Genomic DNA, 21,010 nt, shown 5'->3' with positions numbered 1-21,010 from the left:
TAAAGAACTCAATAAAAACTTCTATATTTTATTTTTAAATAATATACAAAGTGTTCGTTTGTTTCAGACTCTCCTGTGCGGCTCGGAGGCCGTCCTCCCGTGAGGCGTCCTGGCGTGGAGCTCTGGGAGGCTCTGGGCGTCACTGCAGGGCGCACCTTTGCTCAGTAGTCTCAGGGCACTTCTCGCAGGGCGGCTGCTCCCCTTTGGCGGCGGCGGCGGGGGCCAGGCGGTCCATGGCTTGCTGCAGGATGTCCTTGCTCTCGCTGGGGGGCAGGTTGCTGAAGTAGTACTGCGGCGCCAGCTGCACAAACCTGCGCCAACACAAACCGCTGTTGGTGGGAGACAGCGAGGTGCCCGAGCCCTCCCGCCGCAGCAGCCGCAGGCTGGCACGTAACGTGGGCTCCTCCGCGCCCTGGCTGTTCTTAGGGAACCCACCCACTAGCACTTCCAGGGCCAGTGGCTTCTCCAGTGTGAGGCCGCCCTCTGACCACCGGGGACGCTGCACTTCCCCTCCGACCGTCCGGTGCGAAGGATCCGATTGGATGCTCGGAGGACTCTGGGTGGTAAGAGGAGGGCCTTCGCCTCCCCCTCTTCCTAACTCAGCGGCTCCACGTCCAGCTGAGCGGACAGCTCTTGCTTTCCCTCGGTTCCTGCCAGAGCACCCTCTGCCCACGTGGTGGAGGGGCCTTCAGGACGGACCCGGCACGGTCCCAGCCTCTGAGGGGCCAGTCTGCCCTCTCACCACTGCCCCCCCCCCCCCCCCACACACACCCGATCACTGGGCAGCCCGAGGGGTCTTTAGGTGCCGGAGACGCCGCCCTTCTTAGTCTCCAGCTGCTTTCAGTACTGCGCTCGGCTTAACCCCAAACCCTGTGGCCATAGCCCCACCGCTCTGGCCGCTGCCTGTCTCCAGTCCCCTGCCCTCTCCCTCCTCCCCCGGCCCAGGCTCAGTGGCTCATCTGCTGAGAGAGCTGAGCTCATTCCTCAGGGCCTGCCCCTGCGGCTCCTCCGCAGCATTTCGTCCCTGGCCAGAGGCATCCTGCTTTGTGTTTACGTATAACGGAGCCTCTGCTGCCGCCTCAGGGCAGGGCCTGTGTGCGGGACCACCACGAGCCTGACGCGTAGTAGGAACCCATCCCCCGGGACGCACAGCTCCGGGCAGGTCTCGGAGGTGATCCTGATGTAGTTGTTCTCGCAGATGCTGAACGTGTGGAAGAGGACCCACTCGGGCGGCTTCCTGCCGAGCGCGTAGCTGGACAGCGGGTGCAGCTGCGCCACCTGCTTGTGCGTCAGCATCAGGTAGTTGCCCGACCCGTCCACGTCCCGAGCGATCTAGAGGCGGCGTGGCCAGGAGAGACGGTTACTGTGGAGATCAGCACCCCGCGCGCTTGGTTAGAACCCCCAAAGGGTCTCTTTCCTACAGAGACTCCGGGCCAGAGTCCACCCGCGCTTCCCACTCCCAGACCCGAAGGAAGACACCGCAGTGTGACGGCGCCCGACCCGAGCAGTGCGGGCGGCCGCAGTGGGCGATGTCTGCGCGTGAACAAGGCCCCTGAACAGCACGTGCGGCACACCTCGTGGCCTCGCTCGTCTCGTCCTCAAGACACGGTGACGCCAGGCCCTGACCTCCCGCAGGGACGGGGCCCTCCGAGCCGAGACGTCGCGCCTCAGGAGGCCGCGTTCGGGTGGGTGAGGGGACGTCAGACCCAATTCTCTGACGTTCTGTTAGCCTGCCTGCTAGGAGCAGCGAAGGAGGCGCTTTCTCTCTGCTGGGCATTATCCACCCCTAAATGTGAGCGAGTTCGCCAACAGGTCAGAGCCGGGCCTGCCCTTCCCGGCTGTGGACAGAGGTGGCGTGTCTGGTTAGCCCTCATGCCTGAGGGGAAGGGTATTTAAACACGAAGTCGCATCAGGGCTTTCGCTGTTTCAAAGTGAACCTCAGGAAAGTGATCACCGAGAGGCTCCTGGCAGAGCGCCTGCCTGGGGGCCAGGGGCCCCGTGGGGCGCCGTCCTCACCTGCATGAAGAAGCCGGACAGCAGGGCTTTCTTGATGTTCAGCGTGTTCTCCCGGGAGCCGAACGCGGGCTCTGCGTAGGGCAGCTCGATCCGCCTGACGGTCTCCACGAGCTCGGCGCGGATGGCGTCCGCCGTCCTCAGGGCGGCACAGTTCAGGAAGCGGTCCTGGCACCACTTCTCCACGTGGTCTGGGGGAGGGCGCGGGTCAGGATCGCGGGTGGGTGCTCTCTCCTCTGCTTCCCTGACCTGAGGCGGTCACCTGGGTGCGTGCAGGGGGCAGCAAGGACAGGGACCTCTGGGGCAGCAAGGTGGGCCACCTGTGGCGCTGCCAGGAAGAACCTGCACGGGCCAAGGGGCTCGGGGGTCCCACGGCCCCATGAGCTGTGGAGACCACGTGCTCCCAGCGTGGACCGAAAGCCTGTTGCCTGTCTGGCTCACGGGCAGAGGGCACTGCCTGCGTCCCCGTTTATCCTGTGTGCACAGCAGGACGTGTGGTCCCAGCTCCTCTGAGGAGGACAGGAGGGGCTCACAGTGGAGTCCTGTGGTCCAGGAAACACATGTTCTATCTACATATAAAAGCCTAAGCAACCGTTCGACCGGTAGCTATGATGCGCACTGACCACCAGGGGCAGACACTTGGATTGGAAGGTTAGCTTGGTGCTGGGGTCCGGCCGATGGAGACTGGGCGAGACATGCCTGGAGCCCTCCCGCGGTCCCTCCCACCCCCGATCGTGCACCGGCCTTTATAGTTTATTAAAAGAGAAGGGTGACTTCTGGTGGGTCTGGGAATTACATTCGAGTTAAGCTACCCTAGCTGCAAAATTCCTGCGCCTGGTTCAGCTTGAAGTCCCTCTTTCTGGCCACCTGCAGTTACCTTGTGGACCAGAGTGTGGCCTTGGCTGGCAGTGCACAGCCTGGGCTTGGTGGGCCCTGTCCTGTCCACACAGGCCCATGCGGAGCAACAAGAGCACGCACCTGGCCCCCATCCTGCCGGCTCTCAAAGATGCTGCCGAACGCCCCCCCCTCCCCACCCGCCGTGTAACTTCTGCCTCCCCGCTGCTGCAGGCGCCATTCCATGCTCAGGACTCCGGTCCCGCCCCTGTCCCCCCTGCCCCTCCTCCGCCCTCCCCGCCTCTGCCAAGCTCCAGCCCTGTTCTCCCCAGCGTCTCAGCACCGGCCTGTTCTCTGTTATCTGGAGGGGTTTTGCTTTTGCCCCAGAGCCTCTCGGTCCAGCAGGGAGGTGCCAGGCTGTGGACAGCAGGGAGCACAGCTGTGACCCAGGGCACCTGCAATGGCAGCTCCTTGTTTTCTCCCCAAAGCGAGAGGGCAGGAGCTGTGCCAGTCTCCCCGTGTCGTCCTGCCCCCAGCAGCGCCCTCGGAGCGCGGCCGAGCTCAACGCTGGGTCCAGCCTGGGCCCGCCCGCAGCCCCACAGCCTGCAGCTGCCAGAGCTCTGGGAGCGGAGTGAGTGTCTGCTCGGAGGGACCTGCGGGTGCACTGAGGGCCTCGAGCCCATTCCACCGCCGTGACGGGCTAGAGAGCGGGTGTTCGGCGAGTTACTCGGCTTCCTGGGGAAGGAGAGGGGGCTCCGCGGGTGACCTCTGAGAATCAAGCACCACTTACGCTCGCTGGCGGAACTCAGAGCTGCGTCTTGGTAGGCCTTGTAGACGTTGATGAGGGTGAAGTGATCGCCTTCGGGGTGTAGAAATGTCTTCCAGCAAGCCAGGGCGGCGGCCTCAGCTCCGCGCGGCAGAGGCGAGAAGCAGCTGGGAGCTGGAGGACAAAAGGGGAGGGCGGCAGTGATGAGACGGTCGGAGCACAGCGCTCGGCGTGGAGCAGTCCTACTCCGACTGACTGGTTTTCCCTTTTACTCGGGCATCAAGGGGCCTAGGGGGTTGTCACGTGTGTCTCCTTGTTTCGGTTTGTCTTTCTCATCTGCTGGGCGTACGGGCTGTGCTGCAGCGGGAGTGGGGACGGCGCTCGGGCGGTGCCGGCGCAGGATCAGAACACAGGCTCTCGTGCAGCACAGCCTCCGGGTCTGTCTGCCGTTGAAACTTAACTTCAAGCGCGCAGACCAAGGGAACAGGTCTGTGCAGGAAGTAAAGCCTCGCACACACATCATCGGGGGGAGAACATGTCTCGTGACACATTTTCTTCAAATTTTTCTTGATCTGCGCTGCCGTCAGCAAAAGCTAACCTGGTATGCTTTCACCTGTCAGATTAAGACATTCACTAGCTCTGATTTAGGTTTTTTCACACGAAGGTAATGGTTATAATTTTCTACCTTTTCATCTCTTAAAATATCACTTCAGCCTGATCTCATCTAAAGCTCTAGCCGTGCAGATTCACAAGAGTCCTGGGTACCTGTTACCATGGCAGCGATGGTCAGCATTTCATCTACGCAGTCAAACTCGCAGGACGCTAGGATCGACTTGGAGAGTTGGGGGTCCAGGGGAAACTCGGACATGATGATTCCAAACTCCGACAGGTTCCCGTCGTTGTCCAGCGCCGCCAGGTAGTCCAGGTCCTCCAGGGCCTGCATCAGGCTCTCGGGGGCTGGGGAGAGAGCAGTCAGCCTCGGGGGCTGGGGAGAGAGCAGTCCCGAGGCGGAGGGACAGGCCCAGGACGGCCCTCCCGCGGTGAACAAACATGACTCAGCAGTTCCAAGACGGAACACCAGGCGATGAAGGGCCGACTCCTGAGCGGGGACACCAGTGACATGAGCCACGTGACTGCCCAGCTGCTGCCTTAAAGTTCAGGCTGTGGTGCAGGGAGGGAAGCCGGATGGAGCCTCAGACCCCGAGCTGTGGGGATGTGCTGCGGGTTTGGGGAGCCTGTGGTGGCCAGAGCCCGCTGGTCGGGGTGCGAGGAGGCAGCTGTACAGAGGACCTGGGGGATCTACGAGCGTCCCCTCCATGGTCAGCAGCACACGTGAGAAACTACTGCAGGCCCGACAGCCACCCAGAGCAGTGGTCGGCAAACCACATGCGGCTCTTTGGCCCCTTGAGTGTGGCTCTTGCACAAAATACCACGTGTAGGCGCACATGTACAGTGTGATTAAAACTTCGTGGCCCATGCGCAGAAGTTGGTTTTCGGCTCTCAAAAGAAATTTCAATCGTACTGTTGATATTTGGCTCTATTGACTAATGAGTTTACCGACCACTGACCCAGAGGATCAGAGGGCCCGTGTCCGGTGCCCACACAGGATTGAGACTGGGCAGGCTCATCCGAGTCTCTCTAGGTCCCACTGCTGTCCGGTGGAAGACCTCTGAGCCCCCGTCCACGCAGGGTCAGCTGGCTGAGCTCCCTGACCCCGGTCAGCAGTGACTCACTCACAAAGGAGGTCAGTCCTCAGCACCAGGGAGGGAAACGGCTGCTTTTATTTTTAAAGAGCTCTGTATCGAGATCTAAGCTCACTTAACAGCCCGCTGCTCAGTTACATCAGATCATTCCTCACGGCTCACGGACCCTGAAAGGAGGCCAGCTGGCTGGTCTGCGATTTCATCCGCCAGCTGAGCACGGGGCAGCGGCACGCACCGTTCCCTTCCGGGCCGTCAGCGCCCACAGCTCTGCTCCCGAGCGCGGCGGCATGTGGCTGCGTGCGTGCTGTCAGGAGACAATCCTTCCCGACCCCTGTCCCCGGGACCAGCTAGTCTCACGGTGACCGCCAAGAACGGGAGTGCTGCGTGCTGATGGAGGGCTGTTGGCTTTTCCAAACCCGACACTACAGTTCCTGCTTTTCTCCTCCCTCGTGACCACACATCTGCTACGGTATATCCCCAACACCATGCCCGGCCGTCAGCTTAGGCCCTGCCCTGCTGCCCGCAAGCCCACCGCGCACTACCTGGCCTGTTGAGGAGGTCGCAGTGGCCCAGGCCCGCGATGGCGATCCGCTTCATGAAGAGCACCATGCTCGTCAGGTTGGCCTCCTGCACTTCTGCCGGCTTCAGCGGCCGCATGTCCTTGGAGGCGAACTCTTCCGAGTACAGACGGAACAGCTTTCCTGGGAGACAAGGGAGTGCTCGCCTGCCTGGCCGGGGCCGTGGTGCCCGGGGTGCCTGGGATCGGGGTGGTGCCCGCAGCGCTACCTGAGGACGTCGAGCTGAGGATCTGCTTGCGCGCCTCCGCTTGGCTGTGGCTGATGGGCTGCCTGACCCGCGAGCTGGCCCGGATGCGAGGGTTGTACACCTGTGGGAGACGGCACCGCGGCGTCACCCGCCAGGGCTCTGCCACAGGCGCCCTCCCGCTCGCTGTGCTGTGCTTGTCTCGGTGCTCGGGAGGGGGTGCAGGGCTGTCTGCTTTCCACAGGGCGGCCTCAGGCATCGCAGAAACACCAGTGCTGTCCCCTCCCGGCACCACACGGCGCAGGGCCCCGTGCCGCGCGGAGGGCTGCCGCCTGCAGTGCCGCTCCGTCTGTTCTGGGCCGGCAGCCTGAGCTCCTATCTCCCGTCATACGTCACCCACCTTCCACCCGGCCAGCCACAGGGGGCTGCGCCGTGGCTGCTCCGGGGGGACTGAAGGAGTGGCCCCGGCCTCCCCGGGTGGGGACTGGCTCAATATCAAGCACCCCTATTCCCGGGACCTCCCCAACGCGCAGTCTTCTGGAAGGTGAGAGCCACACGGCATCTGACCGTGCGCAGTGGGTCAGTGCTCAGGCAGGTCTGCTGGGTCTGACATGCCGGGACCTCAGTCCCAGTTCTTTGAGGGTGAGCCATCCTATGCCATTTTCACTCATTTCTTTCTTTAAAGGCAGCTATAGAAAAGAATATAGTCTTTAAGTTTTAGGGTGGAATTGTATTAAGTAGTTATAAAGCTAAAATCTGTTAAAGTCAGCGCCAGTGCACTTGAAACTAATCTCAGTGAGTTACTTGCGGGAAGACGCTGATGACCTTGATCAAGGGTTTACCAGAAACACCGAGGAGCCCTAACTGATCAGGAGGCAGCAACTTGCTAAAGAAAAACCGCTGACGAGGACCCCGTCCCCCTTGTGCTGCCTAGCTGTGTCCTTCCGCTGGCGCCTCGATCCCTTCATTGTGCCCAGACCACGAAGGTGCCACCAGGGGCAGCGGGCACTCCCTGCCCCGGAGCGAACAGCACCCCTCAGCCCTCATCCTCACTCTCTGGTCCAGAAAGGGCAGGAACCCCAGAAACTGACTCTCGACTGTCCCCAGCTATTGGGTACGACTTACCTTCCTCCTTTCCACACCCACGTCGATCACAAAGCGGACCGAGCTGCTCCCGATCAGGGCCTCCCCGGGGCTGGCGGTCAGCACCACCCGCCGCGGAGGGGCGGGGCCGCGCCGCTCGGTCTCGTCGTTGGGCTTGAACAGCGCGCACTTCTCTCTCGGGTACAAGGGCACCACCACCAGCTCGCCGCGGTCTGCGTCCTGGTGACAGCCTTCTCGGCAGACGCTTTCATAGGCTTTTTCAATGTCCTGGAGGGAAAGGCGACACCAGCCGTGAGCATGTGGCCCGTCACAGACCTCGTCACCACTTAGCGCCCACAGGAAGGGACGCGTCTGTGGCGCTTTAACTGTAACCAGAGGACGTGGCGGAGGCGCACATTCCTGGGGAGGCAGTGTGCGGTCTCACTGCTCAGTGCAGGATGCTTCCTCTGAGATACTCTCTGCCTCTATGCATTCATCCTGGTTCTGTGTTTACACTTCACCGAGGATGTTTTTCCACTGATTTCTTCAGAGAGAGGGGGGGAGAGAAGGAAAGACAGAAATATCGATGTGAGAGAAGCACTCTGATTGGCTGCCTCCTGCACACGGGCCCCGGAGGAGCCTGCAACCAGGTATGTGCCCTTGACTGGAACTGAACCGGGACCCTTTAGTCAGCAGGTCGATGCTCCACCTACTGAGCCGCCGGCCAGGGCTCATCCCAGTTTTCTAGCCCGATCAGTTCTCATCTCCATAACAGTGGCAGCGACACAGAAGTTGCTCTCACATCAGTGCGATGCCTCACTGCGCTCCTGGCGGCAGAACCAGGAACCAGGAGTTCCAGTCTCCAGACTCCCATTATTCTCACGCCGAGCACTTCAAACGAGCCCCAGCTCTTGACTGGCTTCTGGTTGCTTGAGCTTCGCAGCTGTCGGGTTCTGCTGCTGAGTTTGTTCCGGATGGGGAGGAGGAGAGCCCAGTGGAAGCAGGTGGTGCAGGTGGTTCCGCCGCCTCACGCTCAGCTGGCCCAGGGCTTTGCGGTCAGAACCTTCAGAATTTGACAAATAGGCTTACAACATGCATTTTGTGCTTCCAGTGGGTTGTGCAGTCATTTCTCTCTCCCTCGGTGTGTACGGTGCATTATCTCTGTGGGGTTTCCCAGAATGACCTGCGAAGCCGCGGGACCAGAGCCTCACCCGCCGGAGGAAGCTGTCGGCTCTCAGGGCGAAGACCCCGCTGGGGCCCTTCCCAGGGAACCGGAACAGCCTCGTGCGGCTCAGAGCTGCCGATAACCTGAGCAGATGTCCCAGAACCCCAGCCCCGCTCTCTGCTGACGTCCTTGTCCTGCGGGTTAGCAGACAGTTCCGCGACGAGGAGCTGCGTAGCGTGCTGCAAACACGCGGGGCTCAGAGCGAGGTGCTCCCCGCCCTGAAATGCTGGCGAACACTACGGTCTCACATGGCAATGAGTGCGTTTCTGCCTGCGTCTGTTCTCCGTGGCCTTTAATTGCTACGGCAGAGTGTGAGTTTTACCTAGAATCCAGGCAAGCTCCCAGGAGTGCGGGGGACATGAGTAACTGCCACGTGGATTTCAGAGCAGGACAGTTTTTTCCAGAGACAGACTCCAAGACACAGGAGAGGCGCTCTGACATAAGCGCTGAGAAAAGACAGTCCCGTCAGGATGCTGGTCTGTGTTCTCAAGAGCCAGGCGGTGGCGGGGAAGCTGGGGCGAGGGGTGAGGCCCTCCCTCGGGCAGGTCTGGCCGCCCTGCCCAGTTGGGCACCCTCATCTCAGGCGCAGACGCAGATCCACCTGCAGCCTTCATCCGACCGTCGCCTTCGAGACGCTGAGGCTCCTCAGGACTGGGCTCCTCAGTAGGAAGTGCCTTGCAGTGTGATGTGAGGAGGCGGCCAGCTCCCTGAGCCCTGGGGTTCTACCACTTCCACTACCCAACTAGGGAAGCCGGCACCTGCTCGAGGTGGGCGATCCCCACGTCCCGAGGGCACTGGTGACAGCTCAGGTAGACGCGGGAGAGTCCACACCCTCGGAGCCCACTACCCACCACTGGTGCCAGGTGTGGTTCTCAAAGAGCCACGGTGGCATGTCTGTTTACTCTGCCTGAAGCTGGCTACCCACCCGTCTTAATGATACTTCCCCCCAGAAACCAGCCTCGTCCTGTTCACCTGGCGACCGGGCGTCCTGGTGGAGACCTCCCGCTGAGCCTGTGCCCTCCCTTCCCGAGGCCCCGCCGGCGACGCTGACAACCTCATGGCTGTCATCAATGCTCCTCCCGTCCCCCCAGCCACTTCCGGACTCTGCAGGGCTTCTGGAGGAGCCGTCGTGCTGGAGGAGGACACGGTGATAATAGTCCGAGGTGGGTGAGGCGTTACTACGGAGGAAGCTGTCAGCTGCACACGGCGAGTTGGTAAGTACGCTCTAGTTGCCATGTACGTGGGATTCTAAACTACTGTCCCCACGAGACAGATGCAGCCTCAGCTGTGAGACTGTCCCAGGGCGGGGACCAGCCATCCTTGGCTCCACCCGTCAGCGGAGGAAGCAGGTCTGCGTCTGGAAGCAGGTGACGGCGTGGGGAGAGCCTCGGCGGGAGCTGAGGTCTCCAGCGGGGGCCCAGCCCATGTCCCATGTCGAACAGTTTCCGTCTGTTTCTGCTCGGTCACGGGATCACTACGTACGTGGTCACAGTCTAAAACCAGGACACCATCCCTCGGACGGAAGGCCTCGTTCTGGAGACGGGAGGCTCCGAGTCAGGGCAGCGGAGAGACGGCCCGCCGTGCAGCTGCGGTACAGACAGGTATCCCCAAACCGCACGCGACTGAAAGCAGCGACGGGCTGTCACACGTTCCCAGTCGTTCTTTTCAAAGACGTTTTGAAGAATCCAAGTGAAGATTTTCTTCCTCTTTGTAGAACCAGGTGCCCAGCATCCGGAGAGCCCCTGGGCGTGCCGTCCATGGTCCCTCTGCCCACACCCCGCTGGCTGCTGTAGGAGCGTTTGTGGGGCCTCGTTTGCTTGCTTGTTTATTTATTTATTTTTGCTTGCTTGCTTGTTTATTGGCCCTGCGCCACACACTTAGCTTATTCGGTTCCTCATCTCATCTCCAGCAGACGCTCCGATCCTGGGGAGGCAGGGAGGGCTTCTGAGTGGGTGCAGCTCCTCGCAAGGGCACGGGCTCTGCCCTCGGGCGCCACAGGGCCGAGCCGGGGGAGGGAACTAGCTCCGGGATCGTTCCTATGGATCTGGACGAGGCCTCATCCCGTCTGCGTTCAGAGCAGCGCCTGGCTTTAGAAACACCTCCTTTTCAGCCTGGGTTTTATTTACTGCCCACGTTTCCTCCAGAGTGCAACAAGTGAGGAACCAAATATTGAGCTCAGCAGCAAACCGAAACCTGTATGTTAGTCATTAAAAGCACCCCGCAGGGTTAAAAGGTTTCCAGGCGTCACCTCATTCCTCCGTGGGGTTAGAGTTTGTTACTTACTTGTTCACAGGCCAGAAAGACGACAATGTCGCCCTTCTCGCCCGAGTGGTGAATTTCAAAGATGAGGCGCAGGACAGACTCCAGAGCCTCCTCCGGAGCCCCGCTGAGGTGCACGACCTCCACGGGGCGCCTGCTCGGCACCTCCACGAGCGGCGCGGCGCCGTAGTGAGTGCTGAGCTTGCTGAGCAGCAGGGGCGGCGTGTTGATGACCAGCTTCAGCTCGGGCCTCGCCAGCAGGACGCCCTTGAGGAGCCCGAGCAGCACGTCGGTCGCGATGCTTCTCTCCTGGACGTCGTCCAGGACGACGACGCCGTAGCTGGCCAGGAAGGGGCTGGACATCATCTCGCGCTGCAGCATGTCGTCCGTGCAGTACCTGCGGGGGGGGGGGGGGGGGCACGCAGCTAGTCCTCGTGCGCGGACTCCCACCCACCGCCCAGGACCACGAGATGCCGGGCCCGGGCCCCGCGCTGTAACCAGGAGTTCTGAGCCTTTACTGGGCCCAGAGTCCTTCCCGTCGGAAAAACCGACAGACCCTCACGACCGCAAAATGCACGTGCGCCCACTTTAAACCGCGTACAGACGGTCACGGGCCCCAAGAGCCTCTCGAGCCCAGTGGAAGGCTCTGCCCTCAGTGCTCTCAGTGCTATTGATAGCGCCGGGGCTCCCGTGGGCTCCACCCTGGGCCATCTCCCTGGCTGACGGCGGCGTGTGCTTTCACACAGTAAATCTGCGCTGTGAGCCAACGACATGCTGAGTCCCCAGTCCTCTCACCACATCATTGAGCGGGGGTGGGTGGCCTGGGCCTGACAGACCTCAGCCGAACCCTTCCAAGGAAGAAAAGGAGGGACGCGAGCACTTATTAAGCCCCGCGTGTGTGCCAGGCACTGTTGCTGTCTTTCTCATTTAACCTTCAGAATAAATCTTGAAGGTGGACGTTACTAGCTCAAATTTATAAATGAGGAGACCTGGGAAAGTACAGTTTGAAAAACACGGGTCTAAACAGCCATGGTGAGGGCTGATGCCCAGTTTTGTAAACCCATCCGGGTTTTCTGTTTACTCTGTGGGAGATCAGGGAAGCCTTCGTGGAGGAGGTGACCCTGGCATGGACGGGAAGTAGCCAAGCCCGAAGAGGCGCGGCTCAGCACGCAGAGGGGTGGTGCGGATGAGACCCCATGTCTGGCCGGCACACGCCAGCCTATACGGACCCACCCTGAGGTGGGGCTTGAAAGACAAGACTGAGGTCCGGGGGCCACCCAACAAGTGACCTCCCTGAGGGTCACGAGGGTCGAGGAGGACTAGACCGGGAATCCCGATGAGGCCAGGCTGGGACAGAGCCGTCAGGAACACGGCAGATGCTGGGGCGTGGACTGCAGGGCACACGCTCCGGGGATGGGGAACCCCACCAACCTCAGGATCGTCTCGCTGGTGCAGCAGTTCTCAAACGGGATCACGTAGCCGACCTCGTGGCCAATGTTGACATCCATTTCGTCCGCCACGCGCAGGGCGAGCTGGACGGTGGGCTGCTTGTGCGCCTGCGTGCACACCACGCCCCCGTGCTGGTAGCGGACGGAGAGGCAGTACTCGGCACACCACTGCGGCACCTGCGGGCGAGGGGAGACGTCAGCGCCGCCAGGAAGCCCACCGGGGCTCGTGGTGTAAGTGGGGTCACAGTGAGTCACCCTCTCAGTGAACCTCCAAACAGTCTGTGTTTACCCTGTTACCACTGGCAACGAAGGAACGCCAGAGGATAGGAAGGCGTTAGCAGGACTGTTAACGTTCGATTCCCACATGTTTTTTAAAAAAGGGCAGGTAAAAATAAAAGGCAAAATACTATGTATTTTTAACCTCAGCTATATTTCTGGAAAAAAAAAAAAAACACACACAAAACAAAAAACTAATCTATGACTTATTTTCTTTCTGGCTACAGGAAACCTCCATAAAAAACCTGTCTTGCCATATTAACTATTGTGTTTTAAGCAAAGTAAACATTGCATAGCATTGAGATGAGAAATAGTGACTCAGAGTGAAAGCATTTATATTTAAATGCTCAGAATAAAATAAGCAGATGAGCCCGTTAGCATCTCCCTGGTATTTAAAGGTAAATACACCGGCATTTACCTCAGGTGCTGGTGCAGGAATGACTGTGGTAGGAAGGGCCGAGTCCACTGTGTGTTACAGTCCCAAGACGCTGCCTATGAAGTACGCTGTGCTACCCGTGTTTTTAAGAAAAATCATTCCGAGTGTTTTTAAATAGATTTAAGGTATTTAAGTTTTAATATTTAACTATCTTGATATTTGATATTTGCTAGGCCCATCATGGAATTCTTATATTTTAATCCTCACTGTAATTTGAAAAGCAGACGTAACTTAACCAGAAATCCTAAGAAACTCCCAATGAATGACTCCCGTGGACGGCAAATACCCACCCACTAAACGTGCAACTGTAGTCCAGCGTTTTACGAAAGGGGCCAGGCTTGTCAGCAGGTGAGAAGGACTCAGCACCGTGCTCACGCCCGCTTGTGCTGGAGGTGAGCACGGCCACGCCGCTCAGGACCTGGGGCCGAGTCCAGGCAGGACGGTCACAGCCGCTGCGGCCCCGCGCAACGCTCAGCCCAGCCGCAGGGACCGGGGACCGGCCCGGCCCGGCGGGCGCCAGGGCTGCGCGGGGGAGCACATCCGCCCTCAGACCCTCCGCGGCCCGGAGGCCGGGGTCACTGGGGCCCGAGGCCGGGGTCACTGGGGCCCGGGGCCGGGGTCACTGGGGCCCGGGGCGCGGAGCGGTGGGTGCCTCACAGCCCAACGGTGACTCGGCCTCGGCTGGGTGTGACCGTCGCCCGGGGCTCCTGCCTCAGTGAAGACCTTGAGGGCCCTGCTGCGCCCCATTCTGAGCCCCGATTCCCTGCCCCCACGGCACCCTCTCCTCCCCCGGTCTCTGGAAGGTGAGACCCGGGAGGCTTGGAGCCGCACCGCCGGGGCAGGCAGACACCGGGCGCCCGCTCGCTGGGGGGCACAGCCGCAGTTCGGGGTGAAGCGGGGTGCCGCCCCTCGTCACGTGGGAACGAGTTCTGTTCACACAGCAGCCTCCTTGGCGTTTGGGCAGCAGACACCGTGTGTACACGCGCTGGAGAGCACGGCTTCGTCCTGAACGCACCTCAGCTGCCGCCTCTCAGCCACGTCCTCGGGCGTCTTCCGACGGGGACGTGCAGGGGGCGGGGGGGTCCACAGCCAGGGCAGTGAAGCCACCTCGCCACCTCGGGGTGCAAGGGAGGCGGACATCATGGGCGCCCTGAGAACCGGGTCCGGCCCCCGGCTCCCCGAAAGGCATCACCAGGACACGGCCACCTGCCGCTTTAGGGGAGGCGGCTCTGGTGACCAGGATCTAATCTGCATCAGGGCCTTCTCCACGCCGGTGGCTGAAATTCCACAAGCTGCACCATCTCAGCCGGCAGAGCACAGTCCTCCGCCCACCCCAGGCCACAGGCACGGGCGCCGGCTGCTGGCTGGTGGAGGGTCGGACCGGTCCTCGGGGTGGGCCCAGTCCGGACCAGAACCCGCAGCGGCCGCGGCGTCCTGTACCGTCAGCGCTGCCCGCGGGGGACACGCACGGGCGGCCGCTCCCTCCGCTGCTGCAGGCCCTCGCCTCGTCCGTGGCCTCTGACCACGGGGAGTGCCACGTGCGCACTGGACACACCGGGGCCCAAAGCCACGCCGCTCCGCCCGAGTCTCCAGGGCGCCCACAGGCTCCGCCCGCCGGCTCCTTCCACCGGCCAGCCTGTGGCCGTGCCAAGGCCCCCACTCACTCCTCACCCAGTCAGTCAGCGAGTCCACAACCTGGAGCAGCCTTAGGCCCCAGTGCCCCCCGGACACGAGTCCCCCCAGCTTTACCAACCAGCCATCCAGGCACCTGTCAGGCTGCTGGGCGTGCAGACCTGGAGTCACACCCTGAAGCCCGGGCAGGCAAACGCACGTGTCCCAGCTTTAAAATCCACGCAGCTGAGGCCATGGGCGTGGACCTGCTCCCGCCCTCGAGGAAACCCAGGGGCACTAACCCCACGCGCCGTCACTGCTGGCCCGCGGGCCTGGGCGTGGACCCGGGACTTGGTTGCTGCTGCGTGGCCTTTGGCTCACGGCACGTGATGGACACGACCGTGCCGACCGTGGGCCGTGTGCGATGAAGACACGGGAGCCGGCGGCGCGGGGCCACTCACCTGGGAGCTCTTCCCGCACTTGGCGTCCCCAGAGACGATCACCACCTGGCCCTGCAGCAGGCGCTCCATGAAGGAGAGCTTCTCCGCCCAGATGGGCAGGGCCTCTCTCTCCCTCAGGAGCCTGTAGTAGCGGGAGGAGTAGGGCAGCCCGTCGAAGGGGTTGAGCTCCAGGTCCTCACAGGCCAGGAGGCCCTCCTCGCCGTCACTGGAATCCAGGGATTCGGGAAAGTAGCGTTTTTCCGCCGAGGAGTCGGGACATCCCAGCTCTTCGTCCATCCTGTCGGAGGGGCTCAGGCTGCGGGCATCCCAGCCCGGTTCTCCCGGGGCCTCTCGTGGCTGCTGCACGTGGGGGGAGGGCTGACTGCTCCCCGGTGCTGGCTCCCTCAGCACCCCGCTCAGTGCTCAGTGCTCAGTGCGCCTCCCTGGAGACAGAAAAGTCAGGTCAGGCCACAGGGTCCTGTGCGGGGAGCCCTGCCCGCCACCTCCCGCCTGCTGAGCCCGGAGGCTGGGGCGGCTCTGAGCCGGCTCGCTGCCCGCCTGTCCTGGGCAGCGTGGAAAGTGCCTCCACGCGGGACATGCTCCCTGCCTGGCCCCGCACCGGCCCGGCTGGACGGACAGTGAACGGAAAGCCACGGGGAGGCTCCGTCACGTGGCCTCAACCTTACCAAGGGTGCGGGCCCAGAGAAAGGGGTGATGGGCATCAGCTGAGCGCTCCCGTGGGCACCTGCTTGTGCCGTTTGCACAGTCCAGGCGGGACGTGGTGAGCCATCCCTTTCCTGGGAGGCCCCCCCCCCCCCCCCCGCCTTGCCCACGAGGTTGCCCGTCTAAGGCACCAGAAACCCCAGGCGACCTGTGGGGACTCCAGGGTCTCTAGCCCAACATGTCAGATTCAAGAGGCAGCACAGACAACATGTCATTTAAACGAAGGACAGACCTGTCACCCCCCTCCCCAACCCCCCACCCCCGTAGCTCAGCCCCTGCGCCAGGGAGGGGCCTGCTGCTCCCAGTGACGGGGTGTAACCAGGGAAACTAAAAAGAAAAACTCAGTCAAAAGAACAAACCCTAAAATGCACTTCATGGCATTTCGTCCCTTAAATGGCTTTACGGGCCCCTGTACTGCCCCCCCTGTACTGCCGCTGTGGCTGTAGGTGGGTGGTTGGTGGCTGGAGGGCCAGTTCCCGACCCTAAGGAATAAAAAGGAGGCTCCAGCCATGGGACACGTGGGAGAGCCTCGGACCTGAGGGAGGAAGCTGTCCCGCCCCCGCCCCGCCCCAGGACACTTTGAGGGCCAGATAGAACATTCTATGCCTGGGAAGAAATAACCATAAAACAGGAAACGTGTTGCTCTTTCAAAGAAAGAAAAACATTTAAAAACTTTGGAAAATATAGTTTAATCACCTACATGGAGTTAGTAAAATATTTAATATGAAACTATCCCCCAGGCCTGTTACACTTCAATTCACTGTCACCGAAGCAAAGGGCTTATCACTCCTGGGACTTTCAACTTGGAGGGGCACCTTTCAGTTTGTCTGTTTTAACTGGCTCCGAGCGCCCCAAAGCACATCCTATTTAATTTCTAGTGTCTACTGAAATCTTTCTTGAACAGTTAAAGTAAAAATTCAGAACTTTATTTCAAAAACCTTATTTCTAGAGTTCTAACAAGTTGATAATGTCTTGTTTTTAAGTAAGCAAATAAAATTAATTGGATTTTAAAAACACTCAAATAAAAAATTCACTTTTAACTCAATATTGGTTCATACCATATGCAGCTTGCATAATCAATTACTTTTTTAAAGAATCCTAGATTCTATGATAATTTACAATTTTTAGACTTATGTACAGAAAGACTTCCCAAGCTCAGCCAGTGCGTATGTATCGTAACAACATACCACTCCCTCCACAGAAGTTTATAAATCAAGCGTTTTATTAGAATTTCAAATGACTGGGTCACACTCAGTGCTTTTCAATATTATTTTGATGACTTTTCTTGACTGAGGAGTATTTTAAAAACGCCCATTGGAGTAACAGCAGAGTGAATGAGGTGCGCTAGATATTAATGTGCTTATTTATGCGTCGGTGAGCGAGCTGAGCAAATGGGCGAGTCCACGAGGAGCTGAACGCTGGGTGCTCGGCTCCAGCACGGGAGCGCCTGTGGAGACCGGCCTCCGGGCCTTTGCCCGGCCTGTCCTCCGCCCGCCCACACTCCATGGCCACGCCCAGTCCCTGGAGTACCAACCCCGGACCCCAGGATGCCCCAGCACAGTGTGGGTGCTCCGTAAAGGCTTACTACATGCCTGAACCAGTCACAACCTTTACACGTAAGCTCTTTAATACACCACCTGTTTCCATCCGTATCTGTATCACAGGCACTTACTTTGTTTCTCACGTGACTATTAGAAACCACTGCAGGCTTTATTACCCCCAGTTAGCAATGAGGAATAATAGCGCCCGGCTTTCCCACGGTGGCACAGCTAGCAATTAATTAAACCCTCCCTGTCCTTGTTCCATCATTATCTGCCTTAAATGATGAGGCACACGCTGGAACCCACCGTGAGTGGAAAGGCATACAGAGAAGCTCCTAAAGTGCTTAAGCAGAGGCACAAGACCCACCCACAGAAAAGGAGGGAAAACTCTACGAGAAAGTATAGGACAGGGCTAAGTGCCGCTGTGCCGTGGGAGGGAAGAGGTGCCTTTTGTGGGCATTAGCCTAATCCTGGAGGACTTCCCGGAAGAGGGGGCAGCATGACCCTGCAGCCCATTACACTCTCCCTGAGTGAAGGGCCAAGAGATGGGCACAAAGAAAACACAGGGAAAATGAAAATGTAATGGCTTTCAGCATTTGACTAAACTCATGTGTTTCAGAAAGTAGCCAAGAAAGATAAACAGCACCCTCACTCTGGTAAAAAACAGAACAAAACAGAAAATAGAAATCCAACAACAAAAATAAAAACTTCTCCAACTTGTGATAGGCTAGGAAACAACACATTCATTTGCTTTTTAAAAAAGAAGTTATCCTACTCGCCTTGAACACTGTTACTTTGCTACCAGAGTTATCCTGACTGAATCCGAGGCGGCCAAGATCAGCGAGAAGCAAGGCTACCCTGTCCCCCACTGCTCCCCGGTACCCCCCGTGCTAGGCTTTGGTTTGTTGCGTTTCCTTAAGCTTCGGCCAAGGAAGCGCGAAGGGAACGTCTAGCCAGGAGCTTGGACACTTTAAAAAAATCAAGATGTGCCATTCGCGACCAATAACATCCTGAAGGTGCCAGTGAGAAACAGGAAAACAACGCAGAAACCCCCACAGGGGGAGCCGGTACCTTTCCCACTCCTCCACCCCCGCCTGCAGCCACCCTCAGCCCGGCTGGCTCCTCCGGTAACGAAGCACATCCCCACGTCTGCAGCGGTTTCTCACACTCCTCTCACTCAGCTGGCAGACATTGACCAAGGCCCACCCTGTCCGGGTGCCCAGGGAGGAAGGCAGACTGAGCCTTCGAGGGCCTTTCCGCCCGCACCCCACTCCCGCTCCCAACCAGTCATTTCTCCCTGGTACACTGTCCCCTGAACTCAACTGTTGCTTTTCAGCTGCCAAAGTCACCTGGAACCCAGACTATGTCAATGCCATGTCCACTCCAAGCATCCTTCTCCACGGCTGTGAAGTGCTTTACCATCACCTTCAGCCCGCGGGCCAGGCCAACCCGCGGGCCAGGCCAACCCGCGGGCCAGGCCACACTGCGCGGTCCTGGTTACTGAGCATGGAGATCTGCAACGTTGTTTCTGTTCTTTGTCTTCTTTTTAGACGGGCCTCTGCCTGGTCCTGCTCTGTTTGGGAAATGTAGCCCTTCTTGTGTTACTAAAGGCCAGGTTTTATCGGTATCCTGTCATGTCTGATTGTGCTGTTACTAATGAGCATCACTGTTTGTAGGATGAAAAGACCCATTCATGATGTTGCTGTTGGTTTGAAACATGTACTTCGGAACTACTGCGGATCTCAGGCACATTCTGTGTAAAAGGCTCCATCCCGTCGTCCAATGTCTTCACATTGCCACAGCAGCGCACGTGACGTCAGTGTGTTAGCGGAGGGTGTGGGTTCGGGGACACCCCTGCCTGTGGCACCCACACTCAGCTGCTCCCCGACGGGTCGTCTGGAAACGTCTCCGTGCGGCCCCGGGGAGCCATGTCCGGTCCCGCAGGGTGCACGCTCCTCCGGTTCCGTCTCCTCTGAAGACTCGCCCTGGGAGGGGAGTCATTCTCGGGGTTCCCGGTCATCCGCGGGTGCGAGTCTCTGGCGGCAAAGCATGAGTCACCCCTGTCCTGACCCAGGGGGCTCTCCTCCCGGACCCCTCCACAGGCCGAGCAGCGGCGGGAACCGAGGGGGGCCCTCTCGGGGCTGGACCCTGAGTCCGTCACGCCGCCCCGACCCCGGCCCCCTCCGCACGGTCTCCTCCGTTTTAAACGTTTTCTGGCCCGGACGCTCGGATTGTTTGCATTTTCTCAGCCGACCAGCTCAGGCCCGGTGAGCCTCCGGCTTCCTCCAGGGCGGCCCGGCTTCGGGAACCGTCCCCGCCGCACCCCGGGGTGCTGCCCGCGTGGGCGGGGTCCCGAACAGACACGAACAACTCCCCCGACCGGAAAGCCCCGGCCGGCCCGGCCCGAACGTGACCCTCATTGGGAGGCAGCGCGGCCGGGCCGGGACCTCCCGCTGCGGGGCTCAGGGGCCGGTCTGGCCGGGGCCACACGGGGCTCCGATCGGCGCGGTGCTGCCCGGGAAGGTGGCACGAGGGTCCCTCCCAGGCCAGGCGACGCCCCGGCCGCCGAGGGGTCCCCCTGCCGGCAGGGCGGGGCGCAGGCCGGCTCCTCCCGCCGGGCCGGGCTCCGGGCTCCGGGGGCAGCGGCGGGGAGGCCGCCTTCGCCCGAGGCGTCTCCACTCGGGGCCGGGGGGCCGGGGCCCCGACGCGGCGGGGGGCGCGCTGAGCCGCGGCGGCCGCCACAGGTGCGCGGGGCCCGGCCCTTACCTGCAGGCGGCTCCGCGTCGGGGCGGGCGTCCCAGGCCCGGGCTCCGCGCCGTCCCCTCCGGGCAGGCCGAGCTCGCCGGCCGCACGGACCGCGGGCGCCTCGGGACGGCGCCGGGGGCGCGCAGGTCCCGGCGCGCAGATCGGACACGGGCGCGCCGGGCGCACGAGGGCCCCGGGGACGGCGCGACCCCCGATCGGGCTCGGGGCGGCGTCTGCAGCCGGCGACCCGCCGCCACCCGCTCCGAGCTGCGGCGACGTGCGGGCCGGCTCCGCGCGGCGTTTGGTCCCTCCCTCTCGCCGTCCTCCCGGCCCCGCCCCCGTCGTCAGGGCAACCGGCCGACGCCGGCCGCGGAGCAGAGGCGTTAGGAGGGGAGGCGCCCGGCTCGGCCCGAGGGCCCGGGAGCAGCTGGGCATGGAGCCCCCGGGTAAGGGCCCGGCGGCGGGGAGCGGGGATGCCCCGCAGGCCTTTAACGTTTTCGACCTAAAAATACGGTCCCCCCACTCCCCTCGCGCTTTTCTCTTTTGGAGAGAGAAGGGGTACACCTGGCCGAGGGGTCCGCTGGGAGCCGGGCTGGGAGTTGGGTAGCGGGGACAGGTGGATGCAGCGCCCCCAGGGGGTTGCTCCCGGAATGAACCCCGAGCAAATCTGGGCACTGCTGCTGTTACTGCCCTGGGTGTCACATTTTGGTTAGTTTGGGTCATTCATGTAAATAGTCAGCCTGCTTCTGAAATGTCAGCAGTTGAGCATGCAACGAGGCTGGGTCCTGCATTCCTTAGAGGAGAAAAAAAAAGTTGAGCTTTGTCCAAGCGTATTTGATTAGTGGCCAGAGGTTCTACAAGGTAGGACAGGCACAAAATACGATTTCTTTTCATGTTTCCCGCATTCCTTGGCAAGCGGCGTGCGTTCCGGAACTATCAGGTCTAACAGGAGTTGTAACTGTTTTTCAGCTTCTCTAGCAACTAGTGCTCAGCCTTCTCTCCCCGGTTGGTTTTATTGTTCCTTTCGCTCCAGTGTTTCTGTAGAGACTTAAACAATCTTAAATATCTTAAACCTTTGTAGCTTTGACCCTAAAAATCGCCTTTCTGTGCAGTTTTTTAAAAATATATATTTTTATTGATTTCAG

The 21,010-nt window shown here is 60.5% G+C and overlaps 1 protein-coding gene across 2 annotated transcripts; it reads right to left on the bottom strand.

Annotated features, from left to right (window-relative positions):
* Positions 1–4: 4 nt before the first annotated feature.
* On the bottom strand, positions 5–20,165 carry DHX32 (DEAH-box helicase 32 (putative)). 2 transcript variants are annotated; one of them, XM_079793192.1, is made up of 12 exons: positions 19,887–20,165; positions 14,878–15,299; positions 12,077–12,270; positions 10,670–11,042; positions 7,204–7,449; positions 6,103–6,202; positions 5,859–6,017; positions 4,379–4,570; positions 3,638–3,787; positions 2,017–2,204; positions 1,151–1,332; positions 5–311 (listed from the first exon to the last, which is right to left on the bottom strand). In XM_079793192.1, the coding sequence occupies exons 2-12, from the start codon at positions 15,151–15,153 to the stop codon at positions 140–142; spliced, it is 2,232 nt and encodes a 743-aa protein (XP_079649318.1). In that variant the 5' UTR covers positions 15,154–15,299; positions 19,887–20,165; the 3' UTR covers positions 5–139. The 2 variants fall into 2 exon arrangements, with proteins under 2 accessions (XP_079649318.1, XP_079649319.1); XM_079793193.1 differs by lacking the exons at positions 14,878–15,299; positions 19,887–20,165 and adding an exon at positions 13,096–14,476.
* Between the last annotated feature and the right edge of the window lie 845 nt (positions 20,166–21,010).

This window comes from Cnephaeus nilssonii, assembly GCF_951640355.1.
Source record: "Cnephaeus nilssonii genome assembly, chromosome: 16".
Classification (NCBI taxonomy): Eukaryota; Metazoa; Chordata; class Mammalia; order Chiroptera; family Vespertilionidae; genus Cnephaeus; species Cnephaeus nilssonii.
Note: the sequence above shows the minus strand (reverse complement) of the source record. Positions and strands in the feature narration are given on the sequence as shown.

Coding starts and splice junctions, on each gene's coding strand:
- DHX32 (XM_079793192.1), bottom strand. CDS start 15,153: ATGGACGAAGAGCTGGGATGTCCCGACTCCTCGGCGGAAAAACGCTAC. Junction 3,788..4,378: donor CATCGCTGCCATGGTAACAG/GTACCCAGGACT, acceptor TTTGTCCTCCAG/CTCCCAGCTGCTTCTCGCCT. Junction 312..1,150: donor TCCGAGACCTGCCCGGAGCT/GTGCGTCCCGGG, acceptor GTGTTGGCGCAG/GTTTGTGCAGCTGGCGCCGC.